The sequence below is a fragment of the Eleutherodactylus coqui genome, chromosome 5 (genome assembly GCF_035609145.1).
Source record: "Eleutherodactylus coqui strain aEleCoq1 chromosome 5, aEleCoq1.hap1, whole genome shotgun sequence".
Lineage (NCBI taxonomy): Eukaryota > Metazoa > Chordata > Amphibia > Anura > Eleutherodactylidae > Eleutherodactylus > Eleutherodactylus coqui.
This window is the reverse complement of record NC_089841.1, coordinates 45,216,971-45,236,191: the sequence shown is the minus strand read 5'-3', so window position 1 is coordinate 45,236,191 and position 19,221 is coordinate 45,216,971. Positions and strand designations below refer to the sequence as shown.

The following is a 19,221-nucleotide window of genomic DNA, read 5'->3' as shown; positions in this document are numbered from 1 at the left end:
CATGCAGCTTGAAACTACATTTCCTACAATTCCCTGCTCTGTACTCTTCCTGCACATGTCCCGCTAAGAGCTGCCATGCAATTGGTCAGCTAATCCTGTTCCAAGAGCTGCAGACAAAAATAGGACGTCCCTGGTCGTTCCTACTGAACAATCCCGACCTGTAGTGCTGGAATACCTGTAGGACGTATCCAGGGGCAACCTGGGAATAAACACTTCTGAAGTGACGGGAGAAGGTGATCGTTTATAGAGCGACAGATGCAAAGTCCAAAGCGGAACCGCACTGCAAAGTTTAATAACATTTGATTCTTCATCTGACAGTAACTTTATGTAACAGGAAGAGCCCTTTAACTAGACTGTACTACAATGCTGTTAATCACGTGATCACGATGCAACAGTCACGAAAAGGATTGCCAAACAGGATTTTTTTTTTGTTACCTACCGTAAGATCCCTTCCTTAATACATTCACTGTGAAACACACCATGAGCTTGGATATAGACCCTGTCACTAGGAGGCGACACTAAGCAAAGAAAGTTAGTCCCTCCTAGTGGAGAGGAAAAAGTAAAAATAATAAATGCAGAAAAGACCTGCAGAGCAGGAGGTCGCCTCCCATGGACACTAAACTAAAACTAATTAGCTCAGTGTCCGCAGGGGTAGAGGGAACTAACTCTTTCTTTGCTTAGTGTCTCCTCCTAGTGGCAGATGCTATGCCCAAATTCTTGCTATGTCCCCCAACGACACGGATGGGAAACGTGATTTTCCCTCTATTACAATAACCATCAGACATAGTGATGATTAAAGGGGTTGTCCTGCGGCAGCAAGTGGGTCTATACACTTCTGTATGGCCATATTAATGCACTTTGTAATGTACATTGTGCATTAATTATGAGCCATACAGAAGTTATCAAAAGTTTTATACTTACCTGCTCCGTTGCTAGCGTCCTCGTCTCCATGGTGCCGACTAATTTGGCCAAATTAGCCGCGCTTGCGCAGTCCGGGTCTTCTGCTGTCTTCAATGGGGCCGCTCGTGCAGAATGCCACCTCCGTGTAGCTCCGCCCCGTCACGTGCCGATTCCAGCCAATCAGGAGGCTGGAATCGGCAATGGACCGCACAGAAGAGCTGCGGTCCACGGAGGGAGCAGACCCCGGCGGCCATCTTCAGCAGGTGAGTATGAAGACGCCGGACCGCCGGGATTCAGGTAAGCACTCTCCGGTTTGTTTTTTCAACCCCTGCATCGGGATTGTCTCGCGCCGAACGGGGGGGGGTTAAAAAAAAACAAACCCGTTTCGGCGCGGGACAACCCCTTTAACCCTTCCCTGACGAGTGCCATACATGCAGGGCATATTAACACGGGACGCCATCTTAAAGTCTTACCGCTGTGACAGCTCTGTTTTCAATCCTGAAATTTCTTTCGACAATCATGCTTCCATCCCAGATGTTACTAGAAAGCAAATCACACGGCACGTCAGGGTTCAAAAAAATAAAATAAAGCTAAAATTTTCATTTTTTTTCTTTAATAAATTTGACTTCTCACTTGATAATGCGAGTAAAATAGATGCAAATTCCATTGTGCTTGCCAGAAAAGAGGATTTCTGAGCCCGGTAAAGCAGGCAGAGATGTGGTAGACTGATGGGCAGCAGAATACACTGGGGTAGATACATTTGGTGGATAGACACCTGAAAAAAGGTGAGATTATCAGGCACACTCCAATAGAAGGTACGAGAATTAATAAGAATAATGATGGGTAAGACGTACCGTGGGTGGGTGTAGTCAGGAAGCTTGGCATTCCAACTGGGCTGCCTATGGGTATGGGGGACCCTGAATGTCGAAGGATACATCAGTCATAAATTGTTATGAATTGTGAAAGCATTAAAAGGATTGTTAAACTTGTATTAACCCATGAATGACAAGCGTAAGTCTGACATTTTTAAAAGCAGCACAGACCTGACTGTGCTATTCTTCGTAGTGGGGATTTGGACATTCTCTAGAGACTATATTTGGTCAGTGTGTCCGCATTCCTTTACTAGGATGATTGATTAAACTTTGTCATGATTTTTAAAACATTCGAGAAGGTGATCCACCAAGATAGGCTGCTATACTATTTGTCTACTCGCACTATAAATAAAGTTAAAACTAGGCTGGGCTCGTTCGAAAAAGCACAGTGATGACTTCACATCGTTGACGTCTCTTGTTCCTTCCTTGATGATCATTGTTCATTCATTTGGACACATGAGCGAACTCAGATCCCGGTAACCTTAACACCAAAGATAAATTTAAGGGGTTACTCCGACAGAATGCTGCGACTACACATTGTTCCTGCATGGTTATGTTCTTAGTAACCTGTTGTGCAGGAAATTACAGCATGGCTCTATTCAATTTCCCGCGGTACACGACAGAACTCATCGACTATAATGCATTCTCCTTTTCCTCTGTCATGGGGTCTCATTTTTCCAAGAAAAAAAAAAAAAAAGTGCTGTGAGTTGCTATTTTTTCTCCATTTCTGATGGACCCCATGATGAAAACCTGACAGCGGGTCACTGCAAGGCATGTTACGAAGAGCACAATTGTGCAGGCGCAGTGCCAAAGAGACTTCTGCCCCTTCTTCGTGTTGGCAGGGGTCCCAAAGGGTCAGACCCTCACTGATCATAATGTTTTCGTGTATCCTAGTCATCTGGTAGAACATTCTGGTTTCCCAAATGCAAGTTTTCATATACAAGTTGTTAAAAGGGGTTTTCTGATAGATGATAATGTTAAAACAAGAGTGCATGCAAGGGGAACAGGAAGTGATGTCAGAAGAGTGGGTTTTATCTTGGCAACTTCTCCCATAGAGCTTGTTAACATGCATCAATAGCAGTCCCTAACAATCCCTTGGAATCCACATCTTGGAGCATGAAAAAGTAATACCAATAACAAAATCTGAGGGCAATTTAATAATGTGAAAACATTTCTAGGCTCAGTATGAGAGGATCTATTCTTACCAACAGGCAGAGGTGAACCGAACATTGCGCTGGCATTTGCAGGGGCAGGGAGTGAAGGCTGAATTCGCAGTTGGGCTTCCCCTCCATATCTATAGTAGAAGAACAGGCGTATTTGTATATTTTTTGTATGGTTGTGTTAAAGGGGTTTTCTGGAACTTAAATAAAACTTTCAGAGGCTTAGAACTGTGTAAGACAAAAAGAAAAACCAAACACACACTCATCTGCATCATTGTCCCCAGTCAGGCACTGAAGCCTCAATGCCCGATACTCTGTACCCAGCTGCGATCACGTACCGTTCACCATACACGCGATCGCTCAGCTGATCACAGGCTTCAGTGGAGATTCTTCCCTGACTGCTGAATCCTGTGATTAGCTGAGCAGTCACATGCACAGTGAACGGCATATGGCCGTAGACCGCTTCTTCCTGCTTCCGAGCAGCAAGTAGGAGAGTATGTCTTTCTCCTTTATTTTAAACAATTCTAAGCCTGTGTGTAATATATATATTTTAAAGTCCCAGAAAAATGTAATAGGGATTTGTATAAATGTTGTACCTACCTGAAAAATGCTCGCGTTGCCCAGACGGAGATCTCGCGATCCGAAGCAGCATAAGAACAAGCAAGTATTAAACAGGTCGCACAGGCCTGATCCTGCTAAAAAGAGAAGCAGGATGTTAAATTGAAGAAGGGAAAAAAAGTAAAGATAGTCACTGACTAAAAATATTAACATTTAGAAACTGTATATAAAGTCAAAAATATTTCCTCTATCATGGCACTGAGATACAGCAGTTTACTGTCCAGCAAGGGGTGTGATGGGAACAGTTAAGTCGACTATGATAAAAAAGAAAGAAAAAAAGTCCCCAAACTACTGCTCTGCTCATAAACAAAGGCTCAGTTAGTAGGTCCCTAGCTGAAACAAGAGAATAAAAGGACATTGCCCGTCATTTTCTCAGCCAACTTTGTAAGTTTTTGTTTGTCTTCATTAACTTTTAGTATTTGATATGCTTTCCTGTTCTAAGGCCTAAAATTAATAAAATTACCTGGTGCAGTTTGAAGAAACGCTCTATATCTTCCCCTTCTCCCCCAGCGCTGCTGACAAGTAGATGTCGGAGCTGGTCTACAGGCCGGAGCTTGTGGAAAATGTGACTTCCCTACAACACAAAATAAACTTCTCATCCAGATGTAATTCCCATCACACGGACTTCTGTAATACACGACCCACTACAGACCTTAGCGGATAGCAGGACAAACTTCTTGGGCGGGACAATGTGCTGCCGCGTCATCACAGGAGGGTCCGTCACCGGGATTAAATCCCTGTTCAACGGAGTTACAACTTTTTCAACCTTCATTTCATCAATAGAAGTGAGTGTCCAGGAATGGCCGTCAACTGCTACAGTCACCTAGTAATGGAAGCAGATATTAGTTACACTATAATCATTTCCCTATCACCCACGCTGTGGGTGTGTCTTGCGCCCGGCGCCAGCCTCTTCTCCCTCCTCCACTGCCTTTTCCAGTGCTGGGTGAGGCCACGTCAGCGGCGGACTGTCAGTCATAGCCAATTGAGCCCCGAGCTAGGCGGGCACGGTCATGCAGGTCTCCTCCAACCTCATTTGCTCCCAACCTATCCAGAACCATTTGCAACTGCCTTGTGTCCCTCTCTGGTGTTAATTACTTTACATAGTTTTGTACCATCTACAAATATTGATGTTTTAGCTGCCTACAAGAGAATGACGCTAATAAGAGGACTACTTATATTTTAATTCTAGGTTATAGACTTTATGCAGAGGAGCGGATCTTGTAAGTGATTACTGGAGATATGCTTTAACCCTTTCCAATCCACTGTCTGACGTCTGAAGACATTATGATTTAAGTCTGTACAGCTCCGATGTTGGAAGACGTCCGTCGGGGTTCTCTTACTGTATATTGCCAGCCTCTCTGCTGTCGGAGCCTATCCAAAATGTCACTTCATGCAGTACTGGCTTTAGCCAGCATATAGCGCCGTCGTATAAAGGGAGAAAAAGAGTAAGCCCCCTAGGAAAACCAGGATACAAATTGGAGTGGAAAGGGTTAATGGCAAATGATATAGCATTGCTTCACCTGCGTCTCCATCAGGGGCCTCTGAAATGGGAAGGAGTCGTGGTTGATGCACCATAATATGTCATGATCTTCATTTTCAGATGCAGCCATGAGTAAGACACCTAGGCAAAGGCAAAGAAAACAAATCAACAATTGGCTAAAAGGAAAACCAAATACACAGCATCACAGAACCTCTCTGGATCACTCACCGCTGTTATAAAGGGCTTTGTGAACTTTTGATGGCTTTTCCACTGTAGAGGAGGCAGAAAATCCTGGTGGTAAGCGGACGTGCACCAAAGACAGCATGCAGGGGCGAGCAGCGGGCTGCTTAAATGGGGTGGTACTAAAGTAGAAGCGGACACCTGGAATATAAAGACACACATTAAAGGAGTTTTCCGAGACTAGGATATTGATGACTTATTCTCAAGGCAGATCACTTAAGTTACTCGGGACGCCTGATGATCAGCTGTCTGATCTTTCACATGAAGGTTATCCTTCATGGAGATCATCAACCAAAGTCGACAGCTGAGATGCCTGTTCCTCATCCAGGTCAGAATACGAGGGAAACTCTGAGCAACTCCAGTCTCTAGACGAAAGGTCTGAGTGCGTCCAAGGAGGGACTGGGTGGGATGAGGATGCAGGGAACCTGGAAGATGGCCTCGAGCAAAGAGGTCCAGTGTGCTTGTGGGGTCTACAATAGGAGAGGGCATGCGTGGAGGAATACTCAAAATATTATATGTATTACACACACATAAAAAGAGTTGACAGTTTTACAATACACTATATGCACTCAAAAAAATGGTCAATAAAAAGTACAGTTCGCCATGCTAAAAACAAGCCTTCATATGGCTAGGTCAGCGCAAAAAAAAAAAAAAAAGTTACGGCTTTTGATAAGTGAAGGTGAAAATCCCCCAAAATGTCCTTAAGGGGTTAATGATAAAAAAAACAAAAACCTGCTTTCCTATCTGCTTTACCACGCAAAGCAAATATTACTTTTGACGCAAGAGGTGAGGTTCACTGTGCTTTTATTTCCCGCATAAGATGTTTATGGCATATCCAGATTACATGTCATAAGACATCTGATGGTGTCACAGAGGTAGATCTGCAACCCTTCCCCTATAGAGTACAGGAGACCCCCCAGACCCTCCTGGTGAGAGGACCACCACATTCAGGCTAGAATGAAAGGGACGGTCAAGGAATTCAACAAAATGACCACAATTCATGCAGCTGTTTCAAACCTATCCTAGAACGGGTGAATGCATCTCCAGACCGGTGGGCGCAGGAGGCGGAGCCTAATGGCATACGGTTTGCTCGCGTCAGGCTTACTATTCATTCTCCCTCTCCGGTCTAGAGGTGCATTCACCTATCTTAGGATGGGTTTCCACAAGCTGCAAAGTCATTTTATTGAATTCCTGGACAACTCCTCTAAATATAAAGATCGCTTTGCACTTCAGCAGCTCTCTAGACTGTAGGTGTTAAGCCAACAGTCAGCCTTAAATGTCACATAAAATAACTGTAAACCAAATATTGTAGGATGTACAAACGGTTTAACTTACCTGCATGGGTAACGGCTAGAAGGTGGCAGTTTACAGACTCCGATTTCTCGATCACGGCAATCTGAACGATGGGTTTGAATACCGAACGATCTATTGTCCTAGTCCGAATAGAAGAAAAAGTATCAAGATGAAGAAGATCTTCAAAACGAGACCTGCTGGTAACTGCAATGAACAGTGAACTTGCAGAAGACTTAAAAACCGATGGCCAATTTGCGCAGCAACGGCGATCTCACAGGGCTCCAAGATGGCAACTAAAATGGTCTCCAAAAATGTACAAATGCCACTAGATCACGGCGGGTGATTATACATATATATATATATATATATATATATATATATATATATATATATATATATATATATATATATATATATATAGCGCTGATGCCTTCAGGAAAGATCACCAGATGAGTTTACACTTTAGCCCCAAATGATCGCAATGCAGAATGGCAGTGAGGGAGATAATGACTGCGCTCACACGGGAGATTAAATCACGGATTCTGCATTAACCCTTTCCAATCCACTGTCTAACGTCTAAAGACATTCTGATTGAAGCCTGTACAGCTCCGATGTCGGAAGAGGTCTGGTAGGGTATTCTTACTGTAGATCACTGGCCGCTCTGTTGTCAGGGGCCTCTTCAGCATGTCCCATACCGCAGTACTGACTCTAGCCAGCAGATGACGCCATTGTATAATGGCAGAAAGAGAAAGCCCCCTAGGAAACCCTGAATCCAAAATTGCATAGCAAAGGGTTAAAAGGTCTTCTGTTCACTGGAGGACCGCAGTTTCGACCCGATTCGACATGAGCGAGTTCAACGGAGCAATGACTGCGGATGGCTCTGACAGAAATAGGCGAGTGGTGAAATCCACATTACATGTAGATTTCGCTGTAGCATAAACCTGCAGCTTGTGCAGCTGAATATAATCTATTGTTATATTTTATTAGTTGTTTCAGACCAGAAGAGGCCTGAGCATTGAAAAGGCGAATACAATCCATTGTCCTCTGTTATCAGCTGTTGCAGGCTGGGGAGAAGTGTTCTTCAATAAGTGAGACTACAGAAACCTTCCTGTTTCAATTTCTATCATGTTTTTTTTTTTTGGTTTGTTTAAGACCAAAAATATAATTTTGACTGCTAATGTTTTATACTTAGTGGCCAAATGATTCCCTGGTTGTATTTTTTTTCTCCCTGGATTCCTGAATTCACTTGAAAGGGACCGAGTTGCAATGCCTGTGTAAACAAAGGGGTCATGCTGCCCGAGCGCTGCAGACACATTATTGTGCGGAGCCATGAGGTTTTGAAAGTTTTAAAGGGCAGAATCAAATATTAATGGCCCATCTTCAAAGTAGGCCAAGTCCAACAGAATCCCAAGAGGGCACCGCTCAGCTATCACCACAGTCCCATTGAAAGTGAATGGAGCGCTGGTGTGCTTTCTTGACCAGCGCTGCACTCAGCCGCCTTCTCCTTACTGCAGGGGGTGCAGTAATCCTGCTGTGAAGACAACAGGGGACATAAGACCCCCAATTCTATTATCAGGAGGGGTCTTCATGGTGAGACTCCCAACGATCAGCAAATTATCCCCTATTCTCTAGAACTTGCAATTATAGTACAACCCTTTTAATTACACAAAAGACCAGACACACAAGCCTTTTGAGATTAGCACAGCTTTATGGGAAACAATCTAGAATATCATATAAGCAGTTACCATTCCCCCTGATAATAGCTGCCCCCAGTACTAACGAGGGTCTCTTTACCTGGCGATATTCCCTGCAGTGGAGACGATCGAGTTTTGGGACACTGATGCCACTCTGCTCATCCCGTTCCCATCATACCCCAAGTCATACACCTGCAGATGCAAAACATTATAGATTTATTATGCACGTCATATGTATGTAAAGTGCTATGAGAGGCAATCTGTATAGCTTACCTGTAGAACACCTTTTTCTGAACGGGTGTAGAGGATGTCCCTAGAATTGTCCACAGCAATCTGAACAATGGGGTCTGCCACGCAAACAAAAGGATAAGAAAGATAACATTAGTAAAGCTGTTCCCGTTATACACAATTTTTTTTTTTAAACAAAAACACCCCGCCTCTAGAAGAAGTTGTCATTTTGCTGTAAAACCCGCCCTGCAGTTCCATCTCAGGCAGATATACAAATGATGAGAGTTGTGGTGATTACATGAACGGTCTTGTCACCAGAGGCCCTAAAAGTGGTTCCCCCCTTGGCCTATAAGAGGCTCTCGGAGGCTCCTTGTGTGTAGTGGTCTCTTCTTCCACTTGTGTAGAGCTTGTTGGCCACTAGACGCCTCTACGACGCAGAGAAGAGATTTCACCCCGTTACCAGAGTCTGAGAGGGGCGCATTATTGGGATGTGGGGAGCTAGAAGGTCGTATCGATGAATTGTCTCCACTGGGCCATTCTGACAAGACTGTTAGGAGGTGTTGGAACCAATGGATGTGTGAGGGCACACAAGGTGATCGGGCTCAGGACCCCGACAGACCACCAGTAGAGAGGAGCGTCTGATTGTCTGACAAGCACTAGCAGTTACAACTGTTGCATTGTCCGCCATCCACAGACAGGGGGCGCCATTGTTACACCCCTGTGTCTGTCGGAACAATCTTCAGGCATTTGGTCTTACTGCCACCGTAACATGTATGGCCTCTGACACCCACCGTTGCCTCTGTTTGCAGTAATGTCGTGAACGGAGAATCTGGACGCTATGGGGTGGAACCGAATTTTCTTCCGTGATGAATCCAGGTTCAGTTTGGGCATTGATGTCGGCCATGTTTGTGTCTGGAGACCTCGGGGTGAGCGCCTCAATCCCGCCTTTGCTGTGGAGCGGCACACTGCCGCCTGCTGGTGTGATGGTCTGGGGGGGGGCCATCGCATACGACAGTCGGTCCCCTCTAGTAGTGGTACGAGGGACAACGACAGCTCAGCGATATGTTCAGGACAACCTGCAGCCACATGTGTTCCTCTTATGGCAGCTTCTAAGAGGCTTCCAGTGGGATAATACGCGGACACACACACACACACACACACACACACACACACACACACACACACACACGAGGATCACAGGAAGCCCCCACAACATTGTCACACTTCCGTGGCTTCCCGGTCACCAGATGCATCACCAATAGAACATGAATGGGACTGTCTGGGGCACCAACTTTAAGAACCTAGGAGTTTGCACAATCTAAAGGCTCAGTTATAGCGGAGCAATATGCTGCAGGATACCATACAGAACCTGTATGTCTCCATGTCCACCCGTATCACATCTTGTATCCAAGCTAGAGGCGGGTACAGCAGGGTACTGGAGCCTCCATGCCTGACCGTATCACATCTTGTATCCAAGCTAGAGGCGGTATAGCATGGGTACTAGATCCTCCATGCCTGCGCGTATCACATCTTGTATCCAAGCTAGAGGTGGTACAACAGGGTACTAGAGCCTCCATGCCTGATTGTATCACATCTTGTATCCAAGCTAGAGGCGGTACAACAGGGTACTAGAGCCTCCATGCCTGCCCATATCACATCTTGTATCCAAGCTAGAGGCGGGTACAGCAGGGTACTGGAGCCTCCATGCCCCCGTATCACATCTTGGTTCCAAGCTAGAGGTGGTACAACAGGGTACTAGAGCCTCCATGCCCACCCGTATCACATCTTGTATCCAAGCGAGAGGCGGTACAACAGGGTACTAGAGCCTCCATGCCTGACCGTATCACATCTTGTATCCAAGCTAGAGGCGGTATAGCATGGGTACTAGAGCCTCCATGCCTGCCCGTATCACATCTTGTATCCAAGCGAGAGGCGGTACAACAGGGTACTAGAGCCTCCATGCCTGACCGTATCACATCTTGTATCCAAGCTAGAGGCGGTACAACAGGGTACTAGAGCCTCCATGCCCACCCGTATCACATCTTGTATCCAAGCTAGAGGCGGTACAACAGGGTACTAGAGCCTCCCTACAAGGGGTCAGTTCTCCACAATAAATGATGCTTTTGCTCTGATATTGTAACCACTTATAACAATGTTACAATCACACAGAGAAAGTTTAATTCTATGCCGACAACTTCTTCTAGATGCTTTTATTTGACATGGGGCGTACCATAAAGAAAAAAAACAAAAAACAAAAAAAAACAGAAAAAGGGGAACGCTGGAGGCCGGACTGCTGTGATGAGCGCACGGACCGCAGTGTTTAGCTGACTGGTCAGTAAAGGAAACAATACGCTGTTCAGAGGGGAGAACCAACAAGGAGCTGCAATTGGTACTTCTGGGTGTTTGAAGAGATCTCATTGAGAGATCACACAGGGTTATGGGAACCTGTAACAAGCTCAGACAAATCGCTGCAAATGATATAGAAAGCCAGAAGAAACTAACAACTTCAGACATACGAGTCGGAATTCACATGGACAACATACCATCCTCTGAAAAGGAGAACTGCAGCACCGACGGGACCAGGAAGGACAGCGCGCTCTTCGAGTGGTTGATTTTCCGGCACCTTGGATTGAACCAACCAGCTTCAGCCTGAGGAAAACAAACTTTTGTGATGACAGAATGCAGCAAGTGGCTGATGTCTATGAAAGCGCTGAGGAATAAGTTGGCGCTTTACAAATGAAGATTATTATTACATGTCTACAGCTTACAGAAATGGTACATAACACTCCCAGCTATGCAGACCCGGCTCTTAGCCAGTACAAGGTAAGAGCACAGGTACCTACATCCAACATTGCTGCAGAAATACGCTACTACAGGAATCTAAAGCAATAAACTTGCACAATTTTTTTCCCCATCACCTACAGAAAACTGTGAAGAGCAGAGATGGTTCTAGATCTGCGGCCCAATATACCACTTGTCATACAGAAGACTATGCATCTGAGACCCAATTGTGCCAGGTGAGCGGGCATGTAGCTGCCATAAGGCAGCATGGCTTGGTCTGTGTGTAGGTCATAAGTGTTTCAGGTGGGAGAGGCCCGTCTTCCCACTCATTATTTTGGGGGTTGGGAACGGACACATCCATCTTTTGACTTTGTTCAAATGAAGAAATCCATGTTGGATTGTTCTGCACAGATGTTGCCTCAAAATGCACAACTAAGCTGCGGATTTGCAGATTCAGCCCTTTTTAATGTGGGAAATCTGTGAGTGGATTTCCTTACCAGGAATAGGTTTCTAGAAGTGACATCCCCTCCCTCCCCCACCCTGAACCCAATTTGAAGTGAAGAGGATCCAGCCTGCAGTACCAACCTGAGCCACTGCACAATGTACAGAGCCATCTGCTTCCTGCAGCAAACCATTTAGAAGTGGGACAAGCCCTTTAACAATCCTCTGCCATTCCCCTGACAAAACTTCCCAGGTCCTACGCTGCTTTTTATTCTCCCGGCTCCAATAATATGTCAAAACAACATGTGACTGATGCAGCTAAGCACTCAGTGTAGCGGCGATAGGTCAAAACCACTGTGGACAATTGCTGGCATAAGTTATTGCTGGAGCCGGGCGATCTGAGACCAGGAAAGCACTGGCATGGGGATTGTAGTGTTAGTATGGATAGAATCACTGCTTTTGTAAGCTCTTCGTGAAATCATTTCATGGGCCGAACAACCCACTTGTCAATGCAAACTTCAGCACAGCAAACAAAGAAACAACTTACTTGGTAAGCCACTTCATACAAACAGCCATCTTTGCCAGACAGAAAGATGCGGCCGTTGTTGGTGGACGTTATGCTTATTAGGTAGGTATTATCTGTAGAGATGGAGTATAGCGGGTCGGGCAGGAGCTGCATCCCTACAGAAAGGCTGTCATTGGGGTTTCCTACAATCAGATGAAAAGGAAAAAGAAAAATAATATAGCCAATATAGAAAAAAGCTGAACTTGAGAATAAAACATCTGTAAATGGTAAATTATATCCTAAGTCATTAAAGCAATAAGGACCCAGTCTGTAGACGTCCTTATTGCTGGGCTGCTGGAAATACACGGCTGAAAAAACTTAAAGGGGTTGTCCCGCGGCAGCAAGTGGGGTTCAGCACTTCTGTATGGCCATATTAATGCACTTTGTAATGTACATCGTGCATTAAATATGAGCCATACAGAAGTTATTCACTTACCTGTTCCGTTGCTAGCGTCCTCGTCTCCATGGTCTAATTTCAGCGTCTAATCGCCCGTTTAGATGCGCTTGCGCAGTCCGGTCTTCTCCCTGGTGAATGGGGCCGCTCGTGCCGGAGAGCTGGTCCTCGTAGCTCCGCCCCGTCACGTGTGCCGATTCCAGCCAATCAGGAGGCTGGAATCGACAATGGACCGCACAGAGCCCACGGTGCACCATGGGAGAAGACCCGCGGTGCATCGTGGGTGAAGATCCCGGCGGCCATCTTAGTAAGGTAAGGAAGAAGTCGCCGCAGCGCGGGGATTCGGGTAAGTACTAAGCTTTTTTTTTTTTAACACATGCATTGGGTTTGTCTCGCGCCGAACGGGGGGCCTATTGAATAAAAAAAAAAAAAACGTTTTGGCGCGGGACAACCCCTTTAATGTAACACTTAAATCCCGCACTGGATCTCTTTCACAAGAACTAAAGAGGAACCAGTCAGGAAGGAAAGGGACTTATTTGTATAGCAATGATACCAGTACACTGGCCGCTTTCTGGTCATTTTACCAACCTCGGAAGGATGGAAGGCTGAGTCAACCTTGAGCCGGATACCTGAAACATGCAGTGATTGAAGCTGCAACCTTCAGGTCGTGAGCGAGAGCTTAGGACTGCATGCTGCTACCTTAACACTCTGCACCACATGAGGCGAGGAAGGAAAGCTAATGTCTCCAGTCCCTTCTTGGGTTGTCTTGCTGTTCCTCCCCGGCGCTCCTGTTGTCACTTTCATCTACACCTAAGTAGGTGAAATGGATTCACAATCACTGCTGCCTCCTGACCGGGCTGATTGATATCCCTGAAGTGAAGCGACTGGTTTATAAAGGGATGTGCAAGTATCACAGACATTTATCTGAGCAGTGTATAGCCAAGTTGGCTCCTGGAGGGGAAGAACTTTGCTCCCCTTAATGGAGAAAATGGAGAAGAAAGCCTCAAATGTGTCTGTCTGTGCAAGTTGCCATTCGTCTCTGACATTGTAGGTGGCCAGGACGGCCCAATGAATGGGAACGGCTTTATGCCCGACTGACAATACACAGCATCAGAGTTCTCAGAATTCATTGACTGAAAGCAAAGTACTCGTCTAGTGTAATCTCTGTGCACTTGTCAGTAGGAGATGATCAGGAGGGAAGGGTTGGGTGGGTCCAACCACTGAAAGCAAACAAGATTGTTTTAATTCACTGACAAGAAGCAGAGATCTTCAAATTAACGAGGAATTGAAAAACAAACCGTCTATTAGAAAGTTGTAGAACTTTTCTTTACGGAATGACGAAGCTTCAGTTACATAAAACAAGATAATCACTTTAAGAAATTGCCAGTTTAGACGTTCGCTTATACAAGGCTTACATGTGATGTCCAGTTTAGGAAACCCATCTCATAACCCCAATTAGTGGATTCAAGGCTAAAAGAGAGGGGGGGCCAACTAGAATTGCAAAGGGTCATTAGAGTGAGTGTTGGTTAGGCTTCCTTATACTCCATGTGACTCTCCGATATTTACAAACCCAAACTGGGGTCCTCCAATCAGGATACTCATCTTTTGGCCCTAGTGGAGAACGGTTATAAAGCACATCTCTCTATCGGGAGGACTGTCCATAGGCAACCCATCAATGTGAATAGATGCTGTGTACTTTTTCATTGCCCTGTGGGGGCGCTGCAGGAAAACTGAACACTTATTGCCAGGTTTCCCCATAGATCACATCTGATCGCTGAAGGTCCCGAGCAGATAGACACTGTGGTTATTTTATTTGCAAGGGACCCTTCTAACAAATAGGGATTGTCCAAAACCTCTGAAAAAAAAAGTATTCGCAGTGTAAACTGACCTGTTTGTAAATTGGCGAAGCTTACTCCTAAAATAACGACGTCTACGGGAGTCGCAAGGGCAAGTAAATAACGAATGTGAGGCTGGAAAATACCTGCAAGAAACAGAAACACAATGGCAGGAGTGACAAGGGCCCCAACTGGAGTCTGCAGATATCCACGGGCACAAGGCTCGCTCCGCTCACTCACCTTCCTTGGGCTTCACAAGTCCGACAGACAGAATAGTCTCACTGAGACCGTCGAAGTACGCCACGTCACCCCTAGGGAATACGAACAAGATGGTTTTCAGATGTTTTACCTCAAAGCAATAAAAACTGAAACAAAAGAGGAGCTAATCGTGCAGTTTACATTTTAGCGAGCAGATAACCAACCTGCTGCATAACTACAACCCTCAGTCTACTCTGAGGGCCGCACCCTTCACAGCCTTAGGGCCCTTTTAGATGGGAAGATAACTGTTCAGATTCCCACAATTCTGAACGAATATAAAAACTGAATGACGATTGGCCCGTGTGAACAGGCAGTCACTCACAGCGACTGCCTGTTCACTGCGAATGGACGCGGGTGGGCTGAAACGATCCCCGATCCGTTCCATGTCCACTCACTGACTGCTGATCATGCCTATGTAGAAGCAAAGGACTGATCATCGCTGGAACGACTGTCAGGCACTCTGCGCCCCACAGGTTGTCCTGTGCATAAGGGCCCTTACTCTCTAATTACTATGTAACAGTACGTCTAGTTCAGGTGTACTAAACTGGCGATTGTGGTGTGAATCTGGACCCTGCAGATCTGCCACCACCGGGGCAGTGTTCACAAGCTTCTAATACTGGCCAGTGCCTGAACGTGCAGAGGACCCAGGAAGGGTAAGTATATACACAGACACAGACACACAGACACACACACGAGTATATAGATTTTTGTCTCATTTGGACAATGAATTAATGTTTAGGATCTGGTCTGGGGTCTTAAAGGCGTTGGCCACTATGTTCACAAACATGCTGAAGGCAGTACTCCGTGCCATATACTTATACGTCATCAGTGTAGTGTTTTCTTCTGTGAAGAGCCGCCCCTTTGTTTGTAGTCTCTTCCACTGTCTGCACAATGCTCCATCCTAAATATACCTCTCCTCCATTCTGCATGAAGATCCCATCCTAAACATCCTCTTCACCAGCCAGCTCTTCTTCTCACCTTGCTCTTTCCCTCTGCCACCCTCTTCAAATGCCCCCCCCCCCCCCATTACCTGCAGCACGCTCTTGTCACTCCCACTCTTCCTTCCTGCTGCGCGCTCTACAACTACTCACCCTCTTCTCTTACTGAGCTCTCTTCTCTTCACCTTTCCTCTTTCCCTTGCTCACCCTCTTCTCTTGCCACACACTCTCTCCTGTTATCCCCTCCCCCGACTGCACACTCGTCACTCTCACTTTTATCCCCTGCTGCACGCTCTACCGCTGCTCTCCCTCTTATCTTCCCACATGCACACTCTTGTCAACCCCTCTTCCTCTGCTGCGCTCTCTCCCATCATCCCATTCTCTTGCCATACACACACTCTCCCTTCCCGCACGCTCTCTCCAGTCGCTCCCCCTCTTCTCCAACTGCGCACTATACCGCTACTTGCCCTTTTCTTTTGCCACGCACTCTACGGCTACTTGCCTTTTCTTCTCTTGCCGAGCTCTTTCCCAAATCTTCCATTGCCAATACTCGCCCTCTTCTCTTGCCCCGCACTCTCCTGCTGCCTTCTTTTCCCATCTTGTGCCCTCTCCCACTGCCATCTATTACCCCGCCGCGCTCTCCTCCAGAGCCCCCCCGACCCCGCCGCGCTCTCCTCCAGAGCCCCCCCGACCCCGCCGCGCTGTCCTCCAGAGCCCCCCCGACCCCGCCGCGCTCTCCTCCAGAGATCCCCTTACCCCGCTCCCCTCACCCCCCGCCGCGCTCTTCTCCCCCAGAGCTCCCCTCACCCCCCGCCGCGCTCTCCCCCAGAGCTCCCCTCACCCCCCGCCGCGCTCTCCCCCAGAGCTCCCCTCACCCCCCGCCGCGCTCCCCTCACCCCCCGCCGCGCTCCCCCCCAGAGCTCCCCTCACCCCCCGCCGCGCTCCCCCCAGAGCTCCCCTCACCCCGCCGCGCTCTCCCCCAGAGCTCCCCTCGCCGCGCTCTCCTCCAGAGCTCCCCTCGCCGCGCCCTCCTCCAGAGCTCCCCTCGCCGCGCCCTCCTCCAGAGCTCCCCCGACCCCGCCGCGCTCTCCTCCAGAGATCCCCTTACCCCGCTCCCCTCACCCCCCGCCGCGCTCTTCTCCCCCAGAGCTCCCCTCACCCCCCGCCGCGCTCTCCCCCAGAGCTCCCCTCACCCCCCGCCGCGCTCTCCCCCAGAGCTCCCCTCAACCCCCGCCGCGCTCCCCTCACCCCCCGCCGCGCTCCCCTCACCCCCCGCCGCGCTCCCCCCCAGAGCTCCCCTCACCCCCCGCCGCGCTCCCCCCAGAGCTCCCCTCCCCTCCTCCAGAGCTCCCCTCGCCGCGCCCTCCTCCAGAGCTCCCCTCGCCCCGCCCTCCTCCAGAGCTCCCCTCGCCCCGCCCTCCTCCAGAGCTCCCCTCGCCCCGCCCTCCTCCAGAGCTCCCCTCGCCCCGCCCTCCTCCAGAGCTCCCCTCGCCCTCCTCCAGAGCTCCCCTCGCCCCGCCCTCCTCCAGAGCTCCCCTCGCCCCGCCCTCCTCCAGAGCTCCCCTCGCCCCGCCCTCCTCCAGAGCTCCCCTCGCCCCGCCCTCCTCCAGAGCTCCCCTCGCCCCGCCCTCCTCCAGAGCTCCCCTCGCCCCGCCCTCCTCCAGAGCTCCCCTCGCCCCGCCCTCCTCCAGAGCTCCCCTCGCCCCGCCCTCCTCCAGAGCTCCCCTTGCCCCGCCCTCCTCCAGAGCTCCCCTTGCCCCGCCCTCCTCCAGAGCTCCCCTCGCCCCGCCCTCCTCCAGAGCTCCCCTCGCCCCGCTCTCCTCCAGAGCTCCCCTCGCCCCGCTCTCCTCCAGAGCTCCCCTCGCCCCGCTCTCCTCCAGAGCTCCCCTCGCCCCGCTCTCTTCCAGAGCTCCCCTCGCCCCGCTCTCTTCCAGAGCTCCCCTCGCCCCGCTCTCTTCCAGAGCTCCCCTCGCCCCGCTCTCTTCCAGAGCTCCCCTCGCCCCGCTCTCTTCCAGAGCTCCCCTTACCCCGCCGCATTCTCTTCCAGAGCTCCCCTTACCCCGCCCTCTTCCAGAGCTCCCCTTACCCTGCTGCGCTCTGCAATGGAGAAGACTGTACAAACAAGGGGGGGGGGGTGCTCTATAGAAAACATTGGTGCTGAACTGCTCATGACACGTTAGTAAGCGGCATGTGGAACCACCTCCAGCACATCCGTGAGAGGATAACGTGGCCAATCCTTAAATTTGGGGTCCAGTTTTCCCGCCAACAATAAATCTTGATGTAGTTTGTGGAACGTTATCAGGTGACATTTTACTGCTGGTGTTCAGCTCAGAGCTTCACTAAAACCAGCTGAGTACCGCTGTCCTTACTAGAAGTACTCACTCGTCAGCGCCCATCTCTCTATACATACCCCTCCTCGTAATTCCACATGAAGATATCGCTGTCGATGGTCAGCCAGGCCCGGCTGATTTCGGGGAACACACCCATCATACAATTGCACTGCATACCTATAATGGTAATGTAAGGAGCACACAGACTGAAGGAGGAGCCCTGCTAGGCCTGGGGGTAAGGGTGGGAGGGGGGCTGTCAGCGCCGACTGATTCCCATAGCAACCAACAGAAAAATGACTGCAGCTCTGTGCAGAGAAGAAGATTGTGCATGAATCACACGGAGACCGATGGGGACCGAATGCTGCGGCCCCACGATCCTCAGAGGGAAGGTTTACAGCAGTAGTTCTAGAGTGATGGCTTAGGATGAAAAGACTAGCGTTGTTATGCAGAGTTTCCCTAGCAACAAGGCTGTCAGACCTGATCTGTCCTACTGCTGGGTCTCTGCTACTAGAAGTGTACGGTTATATAGTAGGATACGTCCAAACTGCTCCACCAGCTCTGGGGGCAGCGGCACCCTGCGGATGGCGCTGAGCTCTGGAAGGTTGGGGATGCTCATCAGGCTGGGACCCTGCAGGGGGTAATCCATCTCCGACATTCCCGACACTGTAGGGCTATCTGCAATATAAAGGACAGCAAAGTAGTGAACACACCATGACCGAACCGGGAACCGCCGACTACCTGCTGATCAGAAGAACACGGAGGAGAAACCGGATGACCTCCCGCCATTATACTGTATCTGCTATCCACTTGTCCTCCTGCACCCGCTCCCCCCCCCCCTGCTCTTTGCCCGCTGTGCCCTTGCTTTTTGCCACTCTTCCATTGCTCTCGCTCCAGTCCCATCAGGTTCTCACTTCCTGACGCTCTCTTCCTAGTTGCACCCTTGTCCACCTACCGCTCCCCATTACCTCCTGCCGCCCCCCATTTCCTGTTACACTATCTCCCGCGGTCTTCTGTTAATCTCCCCCATTCTGTCCTCGGTTGCTGCTGCTCTTTCTGCCATTGCACCCACATCCCTACTGATCCCTGTCGATCCCCTGCCACACCCTTACTCTCACCCCTGTACCTTCTCTACTACTACAACCCCCAGGCCATACTCTTACCCCTCCATTCAGTCGTCCCCGCCCTCACTGCCCT

General features: G+C 48.8%; 1 protein-coding gene across 2 annotated transcripts in view; it reads right to left on the bottom strand.

The window, feature by feature from the left end:
• NUP155 (nucleoporin 155) overlaps positions 1–19,221 on the bottom strand; it is a 42,766-nt gene that overhangs the window by 20,208 nt on the left and 3,337 nt on the right. The window contains exons 2-19 of one of the 2 annotated variants that reach the window (XM_066602412.1): positions 18,565–18,702; positions 18,108–18,204; positions 14,742–14,812; positions 14,555–14,647; positions 12,255–12,415; positions 11,029–11,134; positions 8,531–8,604; positions 8,358–8,449; positions 6,606–6,703; positions 5,259–5,411; positions 5,071–5,171; positions 4,203–4,373; positions 4,014–4,124; positions 3,533–3,627; positions 2,978–3,066; positions 1,755–1,817; positions 1,534–1,675; positions 1,374–1,440 (exon numbers count right to left, since the gene is read on the bottom strand). In XM_066602412.1, the coding sequence (XP_066458509.1) occupies positions 1,374–1,440; positions 1,534–1,675; positions 1,755–1,817; positions 2,978–3,066; positions 3,533–3,627; positions 4,014–4,124; positions 4,203–4,373; positions 5,071–5,171; positions 5,259–5,411; positions 6,606–6,703; positions 8,358–8,449; positions 8,531–8,604; positions 11,029–11,134; positions 12,255–12,415; positions 14,555–14,647; positions 14,742–14,812; positions 18,108–18,204; positions 18,565–18,702 (1,922 nt within the window). The remainder of the gene's footprint in view (positions 1–1,373; positions 1,441–1,533; positions 1,676–1,754; positions 1,818–2,977; positions 3,067–3,532; positions 3,628–4,013; positions 4,125–4,202; positions 4,374–5,070; positions 5,172–5,258; positions 5,412–6,605; positions 6,704–8,357; positions 8,450–8,530; positions 8,605–11,028; positions 11,135–12,254; positions 12,416–14,554; positions 14,648–14,741; positions 14,813–18,107; positions 18,205–18,564; positions 18,703–19,221) is intronic. The other variant, XM_066602414.1, reaches the window with a different exon arrangement.